At 36.0% G+C, this 17,437-nt stretch overlaps 1 protein-coding gene across 5 annotated transcripts; it reads right to left on the reverse strand.

Annotated features, from left to right (window-relative positions):
- Positions 1-3,668: 3,668 nt before the first annotated feature.
- On the reverse strand, positions 3,669-16,748 carry ddah2 (DDAH family member 2, ADMA-independent). 5 transcript variants are annotated; one of them, XM_079590028.1, is made up of 6 exons: positions 16,614-16,748; positions 12,777-13,291; positions 12,515-12,703; positions 12,130-12,249; positions 11,840-11,983; positions 3,669-6,553 (listed from the first exon to the last, which is right to left on the reverse strand). In XM_079590028.1, the coding sequence occupies exons 2-6, from the start codon at positions 13,065-13,067 to the stop codon at positions 6,437-6,439; spliced, it is 861 nt and encodes a 286-aa protein (XP_079446154.1). In that variant the 5' UTR covers positions 13,068-13,291; positions 16,614-16,748; the 3' UTR covers positions 3,669-6,436. The 5 variants fall into 5 exon arrangements, with proteins under 5 accessions (XP_079446154.1, XP_079446152.1, XP_079446153.1 ...); XM_079590026.1 differs by lacking the exon at positions 16,614-16,748 and adding an exon at positions 14,493-14,730; XM_079590027.1 differs by lacking the exon at positions 16,614-16,748 and adding an exon at positions 14,267-14,498.
- Between the last annotated feature and the right edge of the window lie 689 nt (positions 16,749-17,437).

Here is a 17,437-nt window from a genome sequence, read left to right on the forward strand (position 1 = left end):
GGGCGTTTTTTTACAGACGGAGCGAGATGGGAAAAAAATCTAAACTTTTCAGAATTCCGCAAGCGCACCGCAGGTCATGTGACAACCAATCAGCTTCACTCTTTCCGTAACAACATTGAAAGCTCAGTCAACATGAAGGATGGGGTGCAGCCAAATACTATGGGTGTTTTTCTTTTCTCCGTAAATAAATCTTGTAGCAGAGCTACAGCAAGCGTTTATAGCTGGTGGAAATCCATTAGCTACTAAAACCTCTTTGTCTTGACTCGTTGTGGAGAGCACAGTGCATTGTTGCATAGCAACGACAGACACCACGTGAAAATTGGACTGAATTTTGCTATTAATAATAAAAGATAAGCTAATGTGCATTGTAAATGTCAGTAATTATTTTTTTTTACTCCTTTTTATAAAAAAATATTTTTAAGGCTGAAATATGTGAGGTTTATCTTTTTATAAAACATTTTGTCAACTTGATTTGAACTTGTACTTGTTAGTAGATAACATGTTGCAAGACACTTTTTTTTAAAATCTGGCCATCATTTTTAATGTTTATGTAAACAAAAACTGCATATTAATTCTTTTTTTTTTTTTTTTTGTTATTTCCTGGTTAATGCAAATAATAGATATTAAAATTTCAATCTGTATGGTCTTAAAATGTCTTAAAAAAGGTCTTAAATTTGACTTACTGAAACCTGCAAGAACCCTGAATAAAACTAATAGTAAAACTGTCAAATTTCAATACTTATATTTGCGTTTTAATTTCTTCATTTACAGATTTTAAAGAGTATATGAAATGTCGATAACTTGAAACACGCTCACAGTCCGGATATGAACTGTAGTCCGTGCTGCGTATTTTAAACTTCTTGGTGTTCAGTGCAGAAAACGACCTCATGCTACAGACTAGGACTGGACAATAATACAATTTTTCAATAACTGTGATATCATTTTTAAACACATTTCTCAGCACGGCACCGTTCGCAAAGACCCGCCCCGTTTAGTTACTGTTGCTATGTCCAACAAGCTAGACCGCTCTCACGCCACACGTTCTCACGCAGTGAAAAATACATTGCGGAGCAAAGAGGATGCTGACAACGTGCCGACAGACAGGATAGACCAGGTTACTTTTGATATCAAACAAAGTCTCAACTTTCAAATTTGGCCATTGTCAAATTTAAACTATAAATACCGTTTTGTGGCTCTTTAATGTGTCTGACAGATCGCTGTAGAGCCTCAGTTAAAGCTGCTCGTGAACCGATCATCTCTTCCTTCTAGTTAATTTATAGCATCAAATAAACATGAATGAACGTAAGAAGGAATGTTGTTTTAACCGCGCGAAAGGCGTCAGTACACAGTTTTTCAAGTTCAAATCCTACAACGTTAATCTACCAAGTTAACTCAGTCCGCTTTGTCGGACAAAAATTGCATGTTACAATGCATGTTAAGAAAATGAATTGCTTGTCTTTAGCTTAATCTAATTTGATGTTTGTGATCATACTACTTTTTGATGTAAAGCGAGACTAGAGTCACATCCTGATATTGTTCATTGTCCAGGGGGCTGTTTCATAAAAGCCGCTTAGAAAAGCGGGGATTAAAGTCCAAAACCCGACTTGAATAAACCTAACAAATAAGTTGGGGCTAAAGCGGTTTCATAAAAGGTAATTCAAGTTCACGCAATCCCACTAATTTGATCCAGGTTTATCTAATCTAGATAACTGCGTGTGTACGCGTTTCTTAAGCAGCCCTGGAGGTCGATCATAGATCAAATCGATCCACCATCAAACTGCATATATTTTGTGCTGTTTTATGCGTTTGAGACATGGTGTTTGCAAAACTTACATTTCACAGGAATATTCTCCATCTGAAAATCTTAGAAAGGTGTGCAAATAGTTCAATTTTGCTGTAAACTTCACATTGAACGAGCGCTGCTGCGCGCATGCGCGCCAAATAGGAGCGCAATAATTCTGACTAATACATTTTGCTTGGAAAATTAATAGGCTATGCGATATTTTATAACACCAGAAATATCTTCTAATTATAATAATTTATCTTTAGGATGTTGCAGTTGCAGTGAACTTATATCTCATTAAACTCATATATTTTATACTTATAATAAAACAATTGAACAGAAGTAGGCCTAATTCGGGGAAGAATTTTTTTTTAAGAAACCAAATATAATATAATAAAGATACAAAATATAGTTTTGGGTTTAGGACCTAAGCTACTTTAAAAAAGCAAGAAATAAGTAATTAATACTTATTTAATTAGAATGCTGAGAATTACAGCTTTTAAAGCAATCTTTTTTCTTTTTTTTTGGAGAAAGCAAGAATGTTTGGTTAGATTTAGTTTATACAGTGCATTATGGAGAGGATAACATGAAATTAAGAGCAAAAGTATACATTTTGAAAAGATATGTGCAACTCTAAAATCAAAGAATATTCCATAAAATAAAGGAATACATATTAGCCTATAACTATAACTATAACCTTCCCTCCCTTAATTCTAGTTATTTGTTATTTTATTTATTTACTTATTTAATATTTAAATAAATTACTTTAATAACTTATTATGAATTATGTGTCATTATAAGAGTTTGATATAAATATGTGAATGTTTTATTTTTTCCATTTTTTTTCATATGTAAAAGTGTCTAACTATGTACTTAATGGTTGTTGTTCTAATAGTTTTTAGGTGTTGGTGGGTATTATCACAAAAGAAAAAAGTAGAAGGAAAAATAAGATTTATCGGGGGAAAATATTTAAAGGAACTATCCATTTGTATAATTGTGTTAAATGTATTTGAATTGAAAGACATAATAAAGTACATAAAATATATATATATATATATGCTAAAATATTGGTTGTTGGACATTAGATGTGCCTTAGAATTTTAAACCTACAATTAGTGTATTTTTAGGATAATAACTGTAAAGGGACTATTGTAATGGGGTAAATCAAGTGTAGGTTAATATAGCAATTACTAAGCTCAGATTCATCTTACCAGTTTAAATGTATACTGTGCTTTTGTAATCATTTATTTTAAATGTTGTTTCATACATTTTTAAAACTATCGAATTAAATCACAAAACATTCAGCCAGTAAGAAAAGAAAACCTGTAGGATATATATGTATATGTATATAGACCCCGACATATATGTTTGTAGGTCTATATTGTCTAATTTATCATTGTAGCCTTATTTAAGTTGATTTTCTTTACTGTATATTTATTTTTGGACTTATAGTGGTTAATAAAGTCAAATAATGGTATGAGAGATTGTCAGTAATTGTGTTCCTATTGGTCAGTGTTAGAGGATCTGTGTAACAACTGAGGCTTAGCCTGACAGTTAGCCTGCCCTGGACCAGGCTAGTTTCCCAGCATAAGTTGCCAGGGTAACTGAGTTTGAACTATTTTAAGTTTGCTTTATGAAACAGAATCAACCGACAATAAGTCTGACTAACCAAAATAAGTCTGGCTTATACTCTAATCTTGGTTTATGGAACAGCCCCCTGGTGTGCTATAGTACTCGCAGAGTAACTCTCTGCTTATTCATTGGCTGCTGCTTTCCATTGCCCAGCCAATCACCAGCTCAGAAACATGCGCAAACATCAGCTTTTTTGTTATTGAGATTGTGGCATTTCATGATGTATAACACCTGTTTTATATTGTCTTAGGGATCATCAAATGCCATCAAGAAAGATGACCTGAAAAAAAATGTTGTGATGCCCACCTGTTTTTCAAAACTGTTGTTTTCATAACTAAATTTGAATAAACTTATGATTGTCAGTGTGTCATTAAAAAGGATTTTAGATATCAGAAGTCAAGTCACCTTTATTTATATAGCCCTTTTTACAATACAGATTGTTTCAAAGCAGCTTTACAGTGGTAAGTGTACAGCAGATCTAGAAGAAAATAGCGTCATAGTCCATAGATTACCATATATAAATATATTGTTCTTTTCATTTTAATCATCTGTCTGAAAATAAAAAGCAGATTAAATATACAAATTTGTCATGTAGTCTAGTTTTCGGATAATAGTTTTCTAGACCCCTCCAAAATAATCCTGAATAAATATGATGACCAAAAAAAAACAGTCAGTGTTGTAACAGTCAGTTTTACAAGTTAACAAGAGCTGTGGTGATATCATCAATATCATACACTCCGATCATTTTTTTTTTTTTAGCTCACATGAGAAGTGACTGAGCAATATTGAAGATTTTATGCACAAAAAATGTATTTACAGGAAGAAAAGTAAATTGTTAAGATTATATTTTGCCTAGCAACCATTGCATTATAGATACCGTACAATTATTAGATTTGCCTAACCTAAAGTAGCTGTTTCTCTAGTAGTTTAATTTGACGCTATAAGAGTTGGCTATGTTTAGGTTACAACCATTACATAGTTGTAATAGTTCATTAAAAATGTTACAATCGACCCCTTATGATTCCAATGAATCCAGTTATTAATCACGTCCTGTTAAGGATTTATATGGTAAATGTTTTCACCGTAGTCTATGCCTCTTATCAGATAAAAACATCCGTCTCAATTTATTTTATTTTTTTTGTATTTTGGCATTTTCATTCAGCGTTTTTTTTTTTTTATGTATGTGATGCTGCAAAACACTCAAGGGCAAGGCAGTTGTTTTGTACTAAATTTAACATCTTAAAATAAATACAATATACGTTTTTGTTACTTTAAATTGTTAACTTTATTCAAAAGTGATTTTTTTTTGTTCTTCAATAAAGTTATTGCATAAATTAGATATTCATCTTATTTCAGCAAATAACCTCTCATTGTTACATCTATCCAGGCTAGTGTTACAACTCACCCTAGTTGTGGGGTAGCTGAATTTGACATTAACTCACTTGGATGTACTATACAATTACAGATTACGTGAGTTGTATTTGTAGTACACAAATGTATTAAAGCTTGAGAGATCTATCACAAACAACCACTGAGTTACTGATGCTCAAACAAACATTGTTACTACCATCCCCATTCTCCTCTAAGATATTATAATAACAAACTATTCTCCCAATTAAGATCACCAACATACTTGGTCCAGTAATAGTGTACGATTTGGTCGCCGTCTCTTTTAACTTGATTTTGACAACATACAGTATTGACTGGGTAAAAGTCAAGGAAATAATTACACCTGTACATAGAGAAACAACACCAGAATGAAGTCAGAAAAATTAAAGAAATCCTTAAGTCATCCTGTAAATTGAATTACTGACAAACCCAAAACCATTACTTGCTTGTAAATCTGCTTCCATACCAACAAATCTTGACCATGAAAGGCACAAACTTTTACAGTTTTATCTATTTTAGTCACACATTAACCAGAAACCAGTCAGGAAAAAAGTAGAGGATAGATTTTTCAGAGAGTATTTTAACCAATGTAATTAAATGTATTATTTGAGTGGAAAAATAATAATAATTGGTCAATACGTGGCAGTGTTTTTATCTAGATGTATGGAGGAAGCAACAAATATCAATCTTGAAATGCCTTCAGCTTTGGTCGAAAGAGAACGACTTTTGAGAAACAACCAGAGATTACTTTTATTTATTAATTAACAGTAAAAGAAACTGTGTTCTGGGAATAATAACTACAAAATAGTTAACCGGGTTTCATTAATGGGAATAGCATGAATGGTTCAAATGAGTAGTCCTTTAAAGCAAATATCTGTCATGTTTGAATGTTAAAGAATAGGCCTAAAACCTTAGAAAACAACTGAATCATTTCAATAATAAGTTGAACTTAATCATTAATTTTAAGAAACAGGACTGTATCATCTGTGAGCTGGCTAATCAAAATGTTTTCTACCAGCAACATGGACTCCTGTCAACTTGCTGTCTTTAATACAAAGACTTGAGCCAAAGGAAAAGATAGAAACTTATTCAGGTTTACAGTATATATAAACTTTAAACCTTTCACTTGCACTGATATAGCAAGATGTTTTCTTTCAGTTGTCCTCTTTTATGGACAAATCTTGCTGTGTAATTTTGGTTATATTGTTCCTATTTATCTCTTAATCATTGGCAGAAGAGAGACGTGAATCAGTTTGTGTTTTTACGTCATGTGATTGGCTGTTTGCTACTGATATCACAGGAATTTCTTTCTTCTGCTGAACACAAAAGAATATATTTTGAATAATGTCGGTAACTAATCTGTTGATGGACCCCATTGACTTCCATAGTATTTTTTTCCTACTATGGAAGTCAATGGGGTCCATCAACTGTCCTGGTTACTGACATTCTTCAAAATATCTTTGTGTTCGGCAGAAAAAAATAAATTCAATCAGGATTGAAACAATTTGAGGGTGAGTAAATGATGACAGAATTGTCATTTTTAGGTGAACTATTCCTTTAACTGACTGTATAAGAAAAGATGTAAACAAAGTAAATGAGAATCTGATTATGCAGAGATTGTACTGGAGTGTCTTAATAGTTGGATTTCTTGTTGATGAGAAGGCAGTGGGAGGACAGTGCTCCCCCGAGTTTGGAGGTTTCACTGCAGGCTGTGGGCAGTAGGGTGTAGTCTGTCAAACGCTGGAAGGCCTGAAACAGAATGATAAGTAAATATGTAGCACCTGGACCAATCAAACTCACACAAATTATTCATTATATTTAAAAAATAATCCAACAAACTCGCTCTACAAAACAAAGGTCTGTAAGCCATCCCCCGAAAAGCGGCAACTATCATCCTAAATTAAGCTAACACACAGGCAGAACCAGGGCTCTGGTTACAGGACACATGAAGACTGATAAGGTTTATGACCAAAAGGAATTTGCAGAGAGTTGTGACTCTCACTTAAATATTGATGAAAAGGACAAATAAACCCTTTTAATCCTATATATTCTATATATAACAACTTGAGAAATGTATATGCATGCATCTAATTTTCCCATCTCATGATTTTCCTTTTATGTGGTTTGGCCCATGTATTCATTCTATCTTTTAAACTCTTTTGGGTTAATGTTTCTGACTTGCATATGATGGTTAACCAAAATTATGTTTAGCATGTTTGGTGTCTATGAGTTACAATCTTCGTTCCCCATTTGTTAATTTACATTACATTTTGCTAACTTGCGTCCCTTGCATTAGTATTATAATAATCTTGAAGGTTTATTTTCATAAACACCCAATCAAATTACATAATCAATAGCCCTGCTAGAACACAAAGGATCGTAAAATTGCCCTCCCAAGGAAACACCTTCTTATTGGCACACTAAAATCCTGAGGGTGTGACATCTTCACACTTTAAAAATCACTGATCAAAAGATCACCCCTGTTTTCTGAGAAATCCTGATGTGAAGATGATGCTGAGCTAGAATTTTTCTAAGGACCCCTAAGTTTGTGCGGCCTTGTCTTTCCATTGACCAAAGATCCTCTGACTCCCACTGGTTCTCTCTCATCAAGACAGCATCAGCAAAGATCTGGAGCCTCAACAAAATGGACGAGCATGTATCATGCAAGTATCAAACTGGGCACTTTCACACTTGGTTCGATTGCCTGTTCAGAACCCCGATGGACTGTGTTCACATTATATTATTTGTATCAGAACCGCGGTATGCTTGCGTCATCAAGCTGCAGCTGGCGCGTAATCGTGTTGCTTGGTAACCGGCGCCGCTATGAATGAAAAAGGCATCAAAATGGATAGAATTGCTCACTTCACATTTGTTGTTTTTATTTTAAACCTTTGGTTTTGTTTTCAAAGAAAAGATACAGAAACACACTTGCGTCTGTCTGCCACAAAAAAAAGTACTAAAATCATTCCAAAGACAGCGGGCTGTCCGCCGAAGACAATTTTTGCGGAGGCAACAGGCAAGCATAAATCATCTCCCTGCTTGCAGTGCGTCAATCCCGCTTTTCGCCAAGGTAAGTGACACACAGAAGCGCACTGACGACTGTCCTGTCGACTACATTATACATCATCAAAAGCGGTTCACTTCCGCGATTTGGTACGATTGCGTGCATATCAGCAGGAACCGTACTGGAGTTCACATGAACCTTACCCCAGACCACCCTTTTTAAGCGGACTCGAGTACGGTTCACGGGTGCGCACTCGAGTTTGGAAGACAGCGTTCACATCATCCAAACGAACCAAACTGACATCATTCGAACCCGGGTGTGCACCGAAAGTGCTAGTGTGAAAGTGCCCTTAAGTCTCATTGTTTGATACATTAAGGGCGCTTTCACACTTGGTTCGATTGCCTGTTCCGAACCAGAGTTCGATTGCTCCCCCCTCCCCCTGATGGACTGTGTTCACATTATATTATTTGTATCATTTGCTACAAATATAACAGAACAAAAATGCAAAACAGGTCTGCACTCTAAAAATACTTTATTACAAACAGGAGATAAAGATTACACAAACGTTTCAGGACTTTGCCTTCGTCAGTGTGACAATTTCAATTATTCTCAATAACTATATAGAAAGCACGCTGTAGGTTAAACAATCACATGATTAGGCCTAGTCCACAACTCCAGTTTAAGTCTGTCTAGAAAAAACTATGTTGGGAACAATTACACATCAGGAAAAGATGCCATATATAAAAATAAAATTCTATAAACGTTTTTTTCAACATATCTCAATGGACATTAGAGTAAGTAGATTACATTTTTACTCGAACATGTTATGCAGGATTTAATGTGGTATATTCTTTTTGTGGAAGAACACATACAATTTTTACATAGCAAAATAGAAGAACATGATGTGCAATTCCGACATGGAAAACAACCTTGTATGTATGTTTTTTGGTCATTATGTATGACATCTGATCTGACTAGCATGTTCGCCAAGTTTTGAGATCTCTTATAGGTGAACATTGGAGGATGTTTAAACGTGTCTTTTAATGAAGAATCTAACGCTAGAATAAACCAATATTTGTTGACCAGAGATTTATTTTGGTAACTTTGTTTCGTGCAAGTAAGAATGTAATTTACTGAAAATGGCTTGTTTTTGCTTTCTTTTATCGCTATTCAATAATTTAATTATTTTAGATTTTTTTACTTTATCAAACACTGATTTAAACCAAGTTTGTGGGTATCCTCTTGAGTTAAAGCGATTGCCAAGACTTTCAGATTGTTCATCAAATTCCTCTTCTGAAGTGCAAATTCGCTCAGTCTATAGAGTTGGCTTAAAGGTAAACCTTTTTTCAGAAGTAACGGGTGATGACTATCGGCAGAAAATAATGTATTCTTATCAATTGGTTTACGAAATACCGTGGTGGAGACTGTGTTGTTGTTGTGATCAAAAAATCCATAAAAATTAATAGGCAAGTCTTTTTCAACTGATAATGTAATTGAGTCTAATCTGGTGTTCACAAACAGCACAAATTCATGCAGCTCCTCTTCGCTTCCTTTCCAAATACGGAAACAGTCATCAATGTATCTTGCCCAGTACTTAATGCAGTGCCCAAACTCATTGTTATTGTAAATTAAGTCTAATTTGAATTTACCCATAAAGAGATTTGCATAGTGGGTAATTTATTTTAAAAAACAATCTGTAGTCTCTCTTAAGTAGGAAGGTAATTGCTTAACCAATTTGTTGTAAATGAGAGTCTGATAACTTATCAGTGAGTGAGCCAATACCAGAAACTATGGGTCGATAAAGAGGATCTATGGTAGATTTATGTATTTTTGTAATGCATTAAGTATTGGGACAACTGGATGACGATTAATTAGACATTTGAATTCTTGTTCCGTTATCCATTTTTCTTCAAAACCTGTTTATCATCTTGTCTAGCTGGTATTTGTAATCTATAGTGGGATTAAGAAGAGGAACTTGTTAAACAATCTGAGATTCTTGGCAATCGCTTTAACTCAAGAGGATACCCACACACTTGGTTTAAATCAGTGTTTGATAAAGTAACAAATTCTAAAATAATTAAATTATTGAATAACGATTAAAAAAAAGCCATTCTCAGTAAAATACATTCTTACTTTCACGAACAAGGTTACCTGATTAAATCTATTATCAACAAATATTGTTTTATTCTAGCATCAGATTCTTAATTAAAGGACACTTTTAAACATCCTCCAATGTTCAACTATAAGAGATCTCAAAATCCATAACATGTTCGAGTAAGAATGTAATCAACCTACTCCAATGTCCATTGATATATATTGGAAAAACATAGAGACCTTTGAGGATTAGAGTTAGTCAACATAAATGAGCCATTCGCAGACATGATATAACCTCTTCGATTGCTACTAGACATTTCATTTAATATAATCACAGATTTGAACAACTTAAATGTAAAGGCACTGAGAAGGTAATAAATGACCGTTAATAAATGTTTATATATGGCATCTTTTCCTGATGTGTAATTGTTCCCAACATTGTTTTAAATCATTATTTACTGTTCCAGGTGAACTTAAACTGGAGTCTGTGGACTAATTATTTGATTGTTTAACTATGATCACGATGACCTGAAGACCTGCAGCTTTTCCCCTTTTACTTTTATCTGTTTGTCCATTACATGCCAGCAGACAAAACTGTCAGCTGATGCAAATGCTAGACTTAAGATTTTAATTTACTCAGTAATTCACTAACATTTAGACATTGGGGCATTCGAAACATTCAGAAGAATTTCAATGGATGCAGGACTTAAATATTACACTTATAATCAAGCAACTACAATATTCACCAGTCCAAGGATGTATTGTGATCAATGATCCTGCTATGCACAGCAGCAAAATTATATAAAATGTGCAATCACTGTCAATTACCACATTTTCTAATTCAATTCCACATTAAAATACGGTTGTCAATCCAGAAACTTTGCAGTGTGAAGTGAGTAGCATGAGAAATATTCTTATTCAAATTGGGAATAGGTTACAAACAGAACGTGAGCAATGAACGCTCCCTTTATAATCACTGAAGCTGTCAATATCATCAGTCACTGAGCTCTGCACTCTTGCGAAAACACCTGTTATAATCAGTGACGTCGTCTAAAGGACAACTCCTATCTTTTGAGCGGAATTGAATGGATGCACAACTAACTGACCTAAACAGCTCTGATTGGCCATATTGTTCACGTGGTCAAGAGACATGTCTGTGATTGACTTGCAATGCTTAAAGCTGCAAAAGCCTGCACAAATACGCACAGTAGCATTTGAAAGCAGCACCTATCTGCTGTCAGTCATGAGACAAAAAGGTGATGAAACCGGCGTAATGCTTTTATAAACGAAACTTTTAACATCGTTAACACAATATTCCCTAATATTTTATATCGTCAGCAAAGATATTGCAATATAATCGCTAATAATCGATGCATCACCCAGCCCTAAGTGTAATGTACTGCAAATGAGACAAATATATATATAAAAAATATATAACATCAAAGCTGCAATAAGGAGTTCTGGCACTGTTTGGTACCAGCAATATTTCATTATTTCAATATTTAATTTGTGGCAAACATCACTGGAACACATTCATTGGTTGTTTGTCTATCTACACCTGCAGTATCTTGCCTACATGTGGCCACAGTGGAAGTCTCAGCTGTCCTCAATCGATTATTGTTGTTTCCTCACGGAGTAGACCCAAATGCACAGATTATCGCTGTCATGGTTTAACAGTGCTTTTGCTCTGAATCAAAGATGTAGGGAAGTGCAAAGTTACACTAAAATTTTAACAAAATATTTAGAAAAATTGTTTTATTTTTCCTATTAATCACAAAGACCAACTTGACAAAAATCTGTCGTGATGCATGCAAAAATGACCCAAAAAAGTTTGTTGGGTTCTTTTTAGTCTTAAAAATCTGCTGGTCAATCAGGCTTGTGTTGTTGATTATTCTCTGTGATGTAAATGCTTTTACTGTACATCCTCCTTCACTCACAGGAATACTGTTGGGACACTCCTCCACTGTGGGATGCAGGAGGTAGTCCACTTTTGCAGGACCTCTGATGTATACGCAGTTAGCAGCAACCTCCTCAGGTACAGACAAGATCTCATAGTGATGGTCAGTCAGCTGCTCCATCACCTGTAAATCAAAAACACAATACTTCTGCCTAAGTGCTTTTGGCACATCCTTGGTGATAATGTGATTATCTCCTCTAAATAAAAAGTGCATACATCTATACACATTTATGTAGAGATCATGTATGTATTTTACTCGCACACACTCACTCTGAGTGTTTTTTTAGCCCCGTCGCTATTACTTATGATGATGGTGTCGGGGCCGCCCATGGAGCAGATGCTCTTCAGACGAGAGCCTCCACACACGGGCACAGTGGACACAGCAAAGTCCTGAACACACAGCACCAAGCAACTTCACACAATTGTTATTTTCTTTTTGCTTGTAATTACACAGCTTGATAAATAAATAAAGTGTGATTATTTAACAAAACAGCAAGAATTCAGTTCAAACACATTGATAAATGAAATTCATTATTAAAATATGTCTGCATTTGATATCTACAATGTTAATGTGCATGATTCTTAAATATACAGTTACAGAATTCTAATCAGCCAATGCTAACAGAAACCAATTAAACCAAAGCGCACCGCTCACCTTGAAGGTGTCGGCCAGGACTTCTGCCCCTCTGTGATTAGTGTATTTCGAAATGCCCACAAAGAACTCTTTTCCAGTAAAGAAGACATCACTTCCTTCTAGAGTGGCTCCACCAGACCCCCCCTCCTCATCGCCCATCTCCACCACTGTCATGTTCAGTTCATTTAGGACTCGCCGCACGGCCTCTGCCTAAAGAAAGTTTACACACTTATGACCATGTAACATCTACTACATCTACAACAGCCATGTGCGTGCCCCTTACCTCAACGCGTCTCTGCTGTTTGAAGGGTCGTGTGATGAGTGCAGTGTCGCCTTGGATCACAACAATGTCTTCGATCCGCCAGCTCTCAGGCAGCTCAGAGTCTGCTGGAATTTCAATCAACTGCAGTCCCACCTTTTGCCTCAGTGCACCTGTCAGCACCCCCATTTGACGCTGGGCCTTGGCGAGGTCTGTCTGAAACCCTTCTCCACCCTCTGCCAACTTCCCAAAGGACTCTGGGATACATCTGACGACAGCATGAGTGAAGCAGCCATACGGATAAATATTGGCCATGACGGCGTGTGTATGAGGTATGCTTGTATGACAGGTGTCTGTTGAATGTTTGTATGAGCTTGACTGTATATGGGTGTATGTACGTGAGCAAGTTTAAGTCTATGAAGGACAGACTTTGAGTGAAAGTTATTGAACAACAACAACTGGATCAGCAAATCATTCTTGACATCCCTGAATCCCCTGGGTAGAAAGCTCAAGAAGTGTGTTTGTCCCTCTAATACTGCCTAGGATAGAGAGAGAAAAATTATATCGTAAAAAGCTATCAACCAAACTGACTAATCATATCTGAGAGCATTGCATTGGCTTATAGTCCACTTTAAAGTCCAGGTACACCTAGCCTACTCTTACACCCTGAGGTTACTACACCTAGTGCAGTCTCTAGGACAGGTTTTTAAGAAGCACTGTCATTTTATATCAGTCCACACTGATATAATGAACTGAACAATTAATCTCAATGTATGTTCCAGATTCTTTAAAAGTCTTGTCATTGGATAAGGCACATTATCTGTTTTCAAATGCTTTGAACTTGGAGTAAGTTATTATAAACATATTATGGTGCATTGCAGTGCCAGGACTTACACACGTGTGACATGCATAACATAACCTATAAAAATAAAAAGTAGCAAAAATTATTCTGTAGCATGTTTTCCAAAACAGTAAAACCATGCATTGTTTCAGTTGCCATGCCTAGTGCTAAAGTGTAGTCCACAACTAAAAAGAAAACAATCAAAATATAAAAGGTAACTTCTAAACAAAGACAATAATACCGGTTATTGTACATCTATTAAACAAATTATCTTATGGCTGTTTTGGGCACATTCAACATTATCATATTGTCCCGGTTACAAACAGCACACACACGCTGGTGCAAACATTAACAAAAATAAAACAAAAGCCAGTCAGTTAAAATATAAATTCATTCCACTTTAGATAACTTTTCCGAAAAGATTCGAATAAATGTATTTGTAAAGTCACGTTGATACACAAAACGGTTCAACAGTTTGCGGTTCCACAGTTTGTTCAACAGTGCATCGGCTGCCAAAGTTGACGCCCTGATGAAATACGACAAATCGTAAAAAAAGATCCTACCTTGTGATACGATTAAACACGTTAACTCAGTTTCCCCTCAGCATAAAGCGCTGAATTGTTTTGATCGACACGAACTCGGCCATACACAAACACCATCGGCTACTACTCACGTCCACTCTTTCCTTTCCCTTCCCCCTCAATCCATCCATCCTGCTGGAATCCTTTTTCTCCTGCGTGACTATATGGGGGATTTACTAAATAACGACTTAAACAGGGAACACATACCCGATAGCAGGGAGCGAAATGCTACCTCTGAGACAAAGACAGAAGTTCTTTAAATTTGCCTGTTAACTCTGACCCGCAAGAAAAACCCATCTTTCAGTATTTTCCACTTACCCGTCCGGTTGTTTACAGTGCCACACCTCCAATGCTCCCTATTTCCTCATTTCCAGCGTGTAGCTAGACTAAACATTCTTCTTCTTCTTTTTCTTATTTTAAAAAATAATAATAATTTAATAAGAGCTCATATCCGGACTAAACAATGTGTGTTCAGTGAATTTTGAGCTATGACAACGATAACCAGCCCTAGTTTTTGTTCTGTTAACATCTATTCGCTAATCCACTCTTTTAATATGTAGGTCGGGACTCAAGCTCAGCTGTGACCTCTGTCTCATCAAATAACAGATTATTTGTGAAATGTAGGTCTACATGTCATAGATTTGTTGTTTTTCTATTATGGGGTCATGTTTTCCAGGATTTTGTGAGAATGTGCATAGGGGCTTGGGATTGTTCCCTGGTACGAAACTTCTGTATATTTATTTGTGATTACTGTAGCTATGTGTAAATATGCCTATTCTTGTTGAAATATAGATTTGGAAACTGGATTAATTTTTATCCTGGATGATAGATTATGATAAAGTCAAAAGTGCAGTTCTGTGTGAATTTGGTTCCAGAGGCTTCGCCAGAAATTTTAGCTTGAGTAAACATCACACTCAAACACATAAATTGTGTTTTACGCATTGGCGTGTAGGCTATATGCCCCGTCTGTTGAGTCGTACAAGAGCCTTTTTGATGTTGTTGTTCTGGAGCAGTTTAAAAACATACTGCCAACTTGTGCCAAGCCAAAGCACACATACGTCTGCAAGATGTCTGTTAAAGATCACTTCATCTGGGAAGCGTCTGCTGTTTGTCTTTAAGATTTCAGTTTTGCATAGGCCTACATTCTAAATCATAAACATCTTAACAGGAAACATCCTATAGACGTATTGCAGATGTGCAAATAACACTCTGAAAAAAATACATCTTCCAGATGTAGGCTAAACATGCACATCAAATAGACGTCTCCGTGATGTACGTGTGCTGTCAGGGATATTGCTGAGTGTGTTCACTGTGGCTGAAGCAATCTGCCAAAAAACATGGTTACTCTTTTACTATAATAAAACCATGGTTAAATTATGAAAGGGAGTGTCTGAGAATATGTTGTCATTTATGATTAGAACACGACAGTACAGATATATGCCTAGTGTTGCAAAAAAATATGCTACTTAAAATTTTACCAGAATGTGCTGACAAGTTTAAACAGTAGAATTGTCCCATGTTAAAGTGGCCGTGGTTTGTGAACACAACAGGAGAGTATGTTAAACTTTCTTTGAAGGGTGTCAAATACACTGGAACAGAAACCGAGAAATCAAAGTGGTCTAATATTTATACCAATGTTTATAAATAATGAGCCATATGTTTCTTATTAATCTATGTTCCATGGATGTGCCGAACCTGCAGCCATCTAACATCTGCTGGAAAGTCAGGTAAAATTATCTGTATGCACGTGCATGTCCTCAGTTAGCATGATCCCAAGTTGATCCATTACACCGGAAACTGTGACGCATGACTTCAGATTTAATAACCAGATAGCAGCATGGATATGATTAGCCAATAGGCACGAGACCACTTATATTTGGAACAACTCAAAAATTAGACAACCATACAGGCTACATGTGTAAGGTGTGGGCGTGTGGCTGTAATTAAGCACACAATGATGGAGTAGCCTATACAAGCACAGTGTTTAAAGGGGTGGTTGAGTATATGATTTCAATTTTCTAACTTTAGTTAGTGTGTAATGTTGCTGTTTGAGCATAAACAAAATCTGCAAAGTTACAACGCTCAAAGTTCAAAGCAAAGGGAGATATTTGTTTTTAAAGAAATAGTTTTTTAAGGACTACAACAAACGGCTGGTATGGACTACACGCATTCCTCACGGGTTAGTGACATCACCAATCCTACAATTTACATAAACCCCGCCCCCAGGAACACGCAGTCCATGTTGAGAAGAGTTGTTGTAGTCCATCACATTTGTGAGTCAGCTCAAACTGTTGCATCTGTCTTTTCACATGCAATAGAAAGTCACTCTGTGTGCATCTCACAACAGTTCCTATACGAGCGATTTGTAGATTATCATGACAGAATATGCTAATTGAAGATAGTTAACACCACATCAGCTACATAAATTCATCAACTAACCATTCAGAGACGTCCTGTTGCATTTTACGTTGTCACTTCTTCTTGAGTTTCTCCATCATTGTCTGACTCCGTTTAAACATAAAAGGTAGAACATTTTCTGTCATTTTAGTGTGTGTCAGCCTGAGGTAATCGGAGCTGCTAACACAAAAGAGCTCTTGAAACCCCGCCCTCTGTGTCGGGAGCAGCAGCTAATTTGCATTTAAAGGGCCAGACACAAAACGGTGTGTTTTTGCTAACCCTCAAAAAGTGACAACTTTAACATGCTATGTAAAAATATCTGTGAGGTATTTTGAGCTAAAACTTCACACACACTCTGGGGACATCAAAAATGTATTTTATATCTTGTGAAAAGGGCATTTTACCACCCCTTTAAAAAAAATCTCACACATAGGAGAAACAAAACATAACCACATCCAGCATAAGCAAGACTGAACATAGAACCAAGCAAACTAAGGGCTTAAATACACATGGCAAACAAAGGAAGCTAAATGAAACACAAGTAAAACTCATCGAACTAAATGGAAACAAACTGGCACACAATAGGAAACTAGGTCAACTTACAATGACAGGGAACATGAACAGAACCAAACCAAAACACAATGAAACTAAACATATGTGACAACAGGGGGATGGAGCAAGAGATTGAGACAAAAAGAGGGATAGAGACTAGCAGAGGACAGACAGGATTAAAGAACAGACCATCTGTCCATCCCTCTTTTCTCATACTAAAACACCAAACAGTCACATAAGCAATACATTCATATCCTCTTCCACTCCACATGCATGTGCATTATTGATTCAGTGCATGAGTGAGCAGTATCAGT

Source organism: Phoxinus phoxinus, assembly GCF_949152265.1.
Source record: "Phoxinus phoxinus genome assembly, chromosome: 19".
Taxonomy (NCBI): Eukaryota; Metazoa; Chordata; class Actinopteri; order Cypriniformes; family Leuciscidae; genus Phoxinus; species Phoxinus phoxinus.

Excerpts from the sequence above, each read along its gene's own strand:
- ddah2 (XM_079590028.1), bottom strand. The coding sequence starts at position 13,067 with ATGGCCAATATTTATCCGTATGGCTGCTTCACTCATGCTGTCGTCAGA. Across the intron at positions 11,984-12,129 it reads GGGCTAAAAAAACACTCAGA|GTGATGGAGCAGCTGACTGA; the intron begins GTGAGTGTGTGC and ends TTTGATTTACAG. Across the intron at positions 6,554-11,839 it reads AGTGTCCCAACAGTATTCCT|GCCTTCCAGCGTTTGACAGA; the intron begins GTGAGTGAAGGA and ends ATTCTGTTTCAG.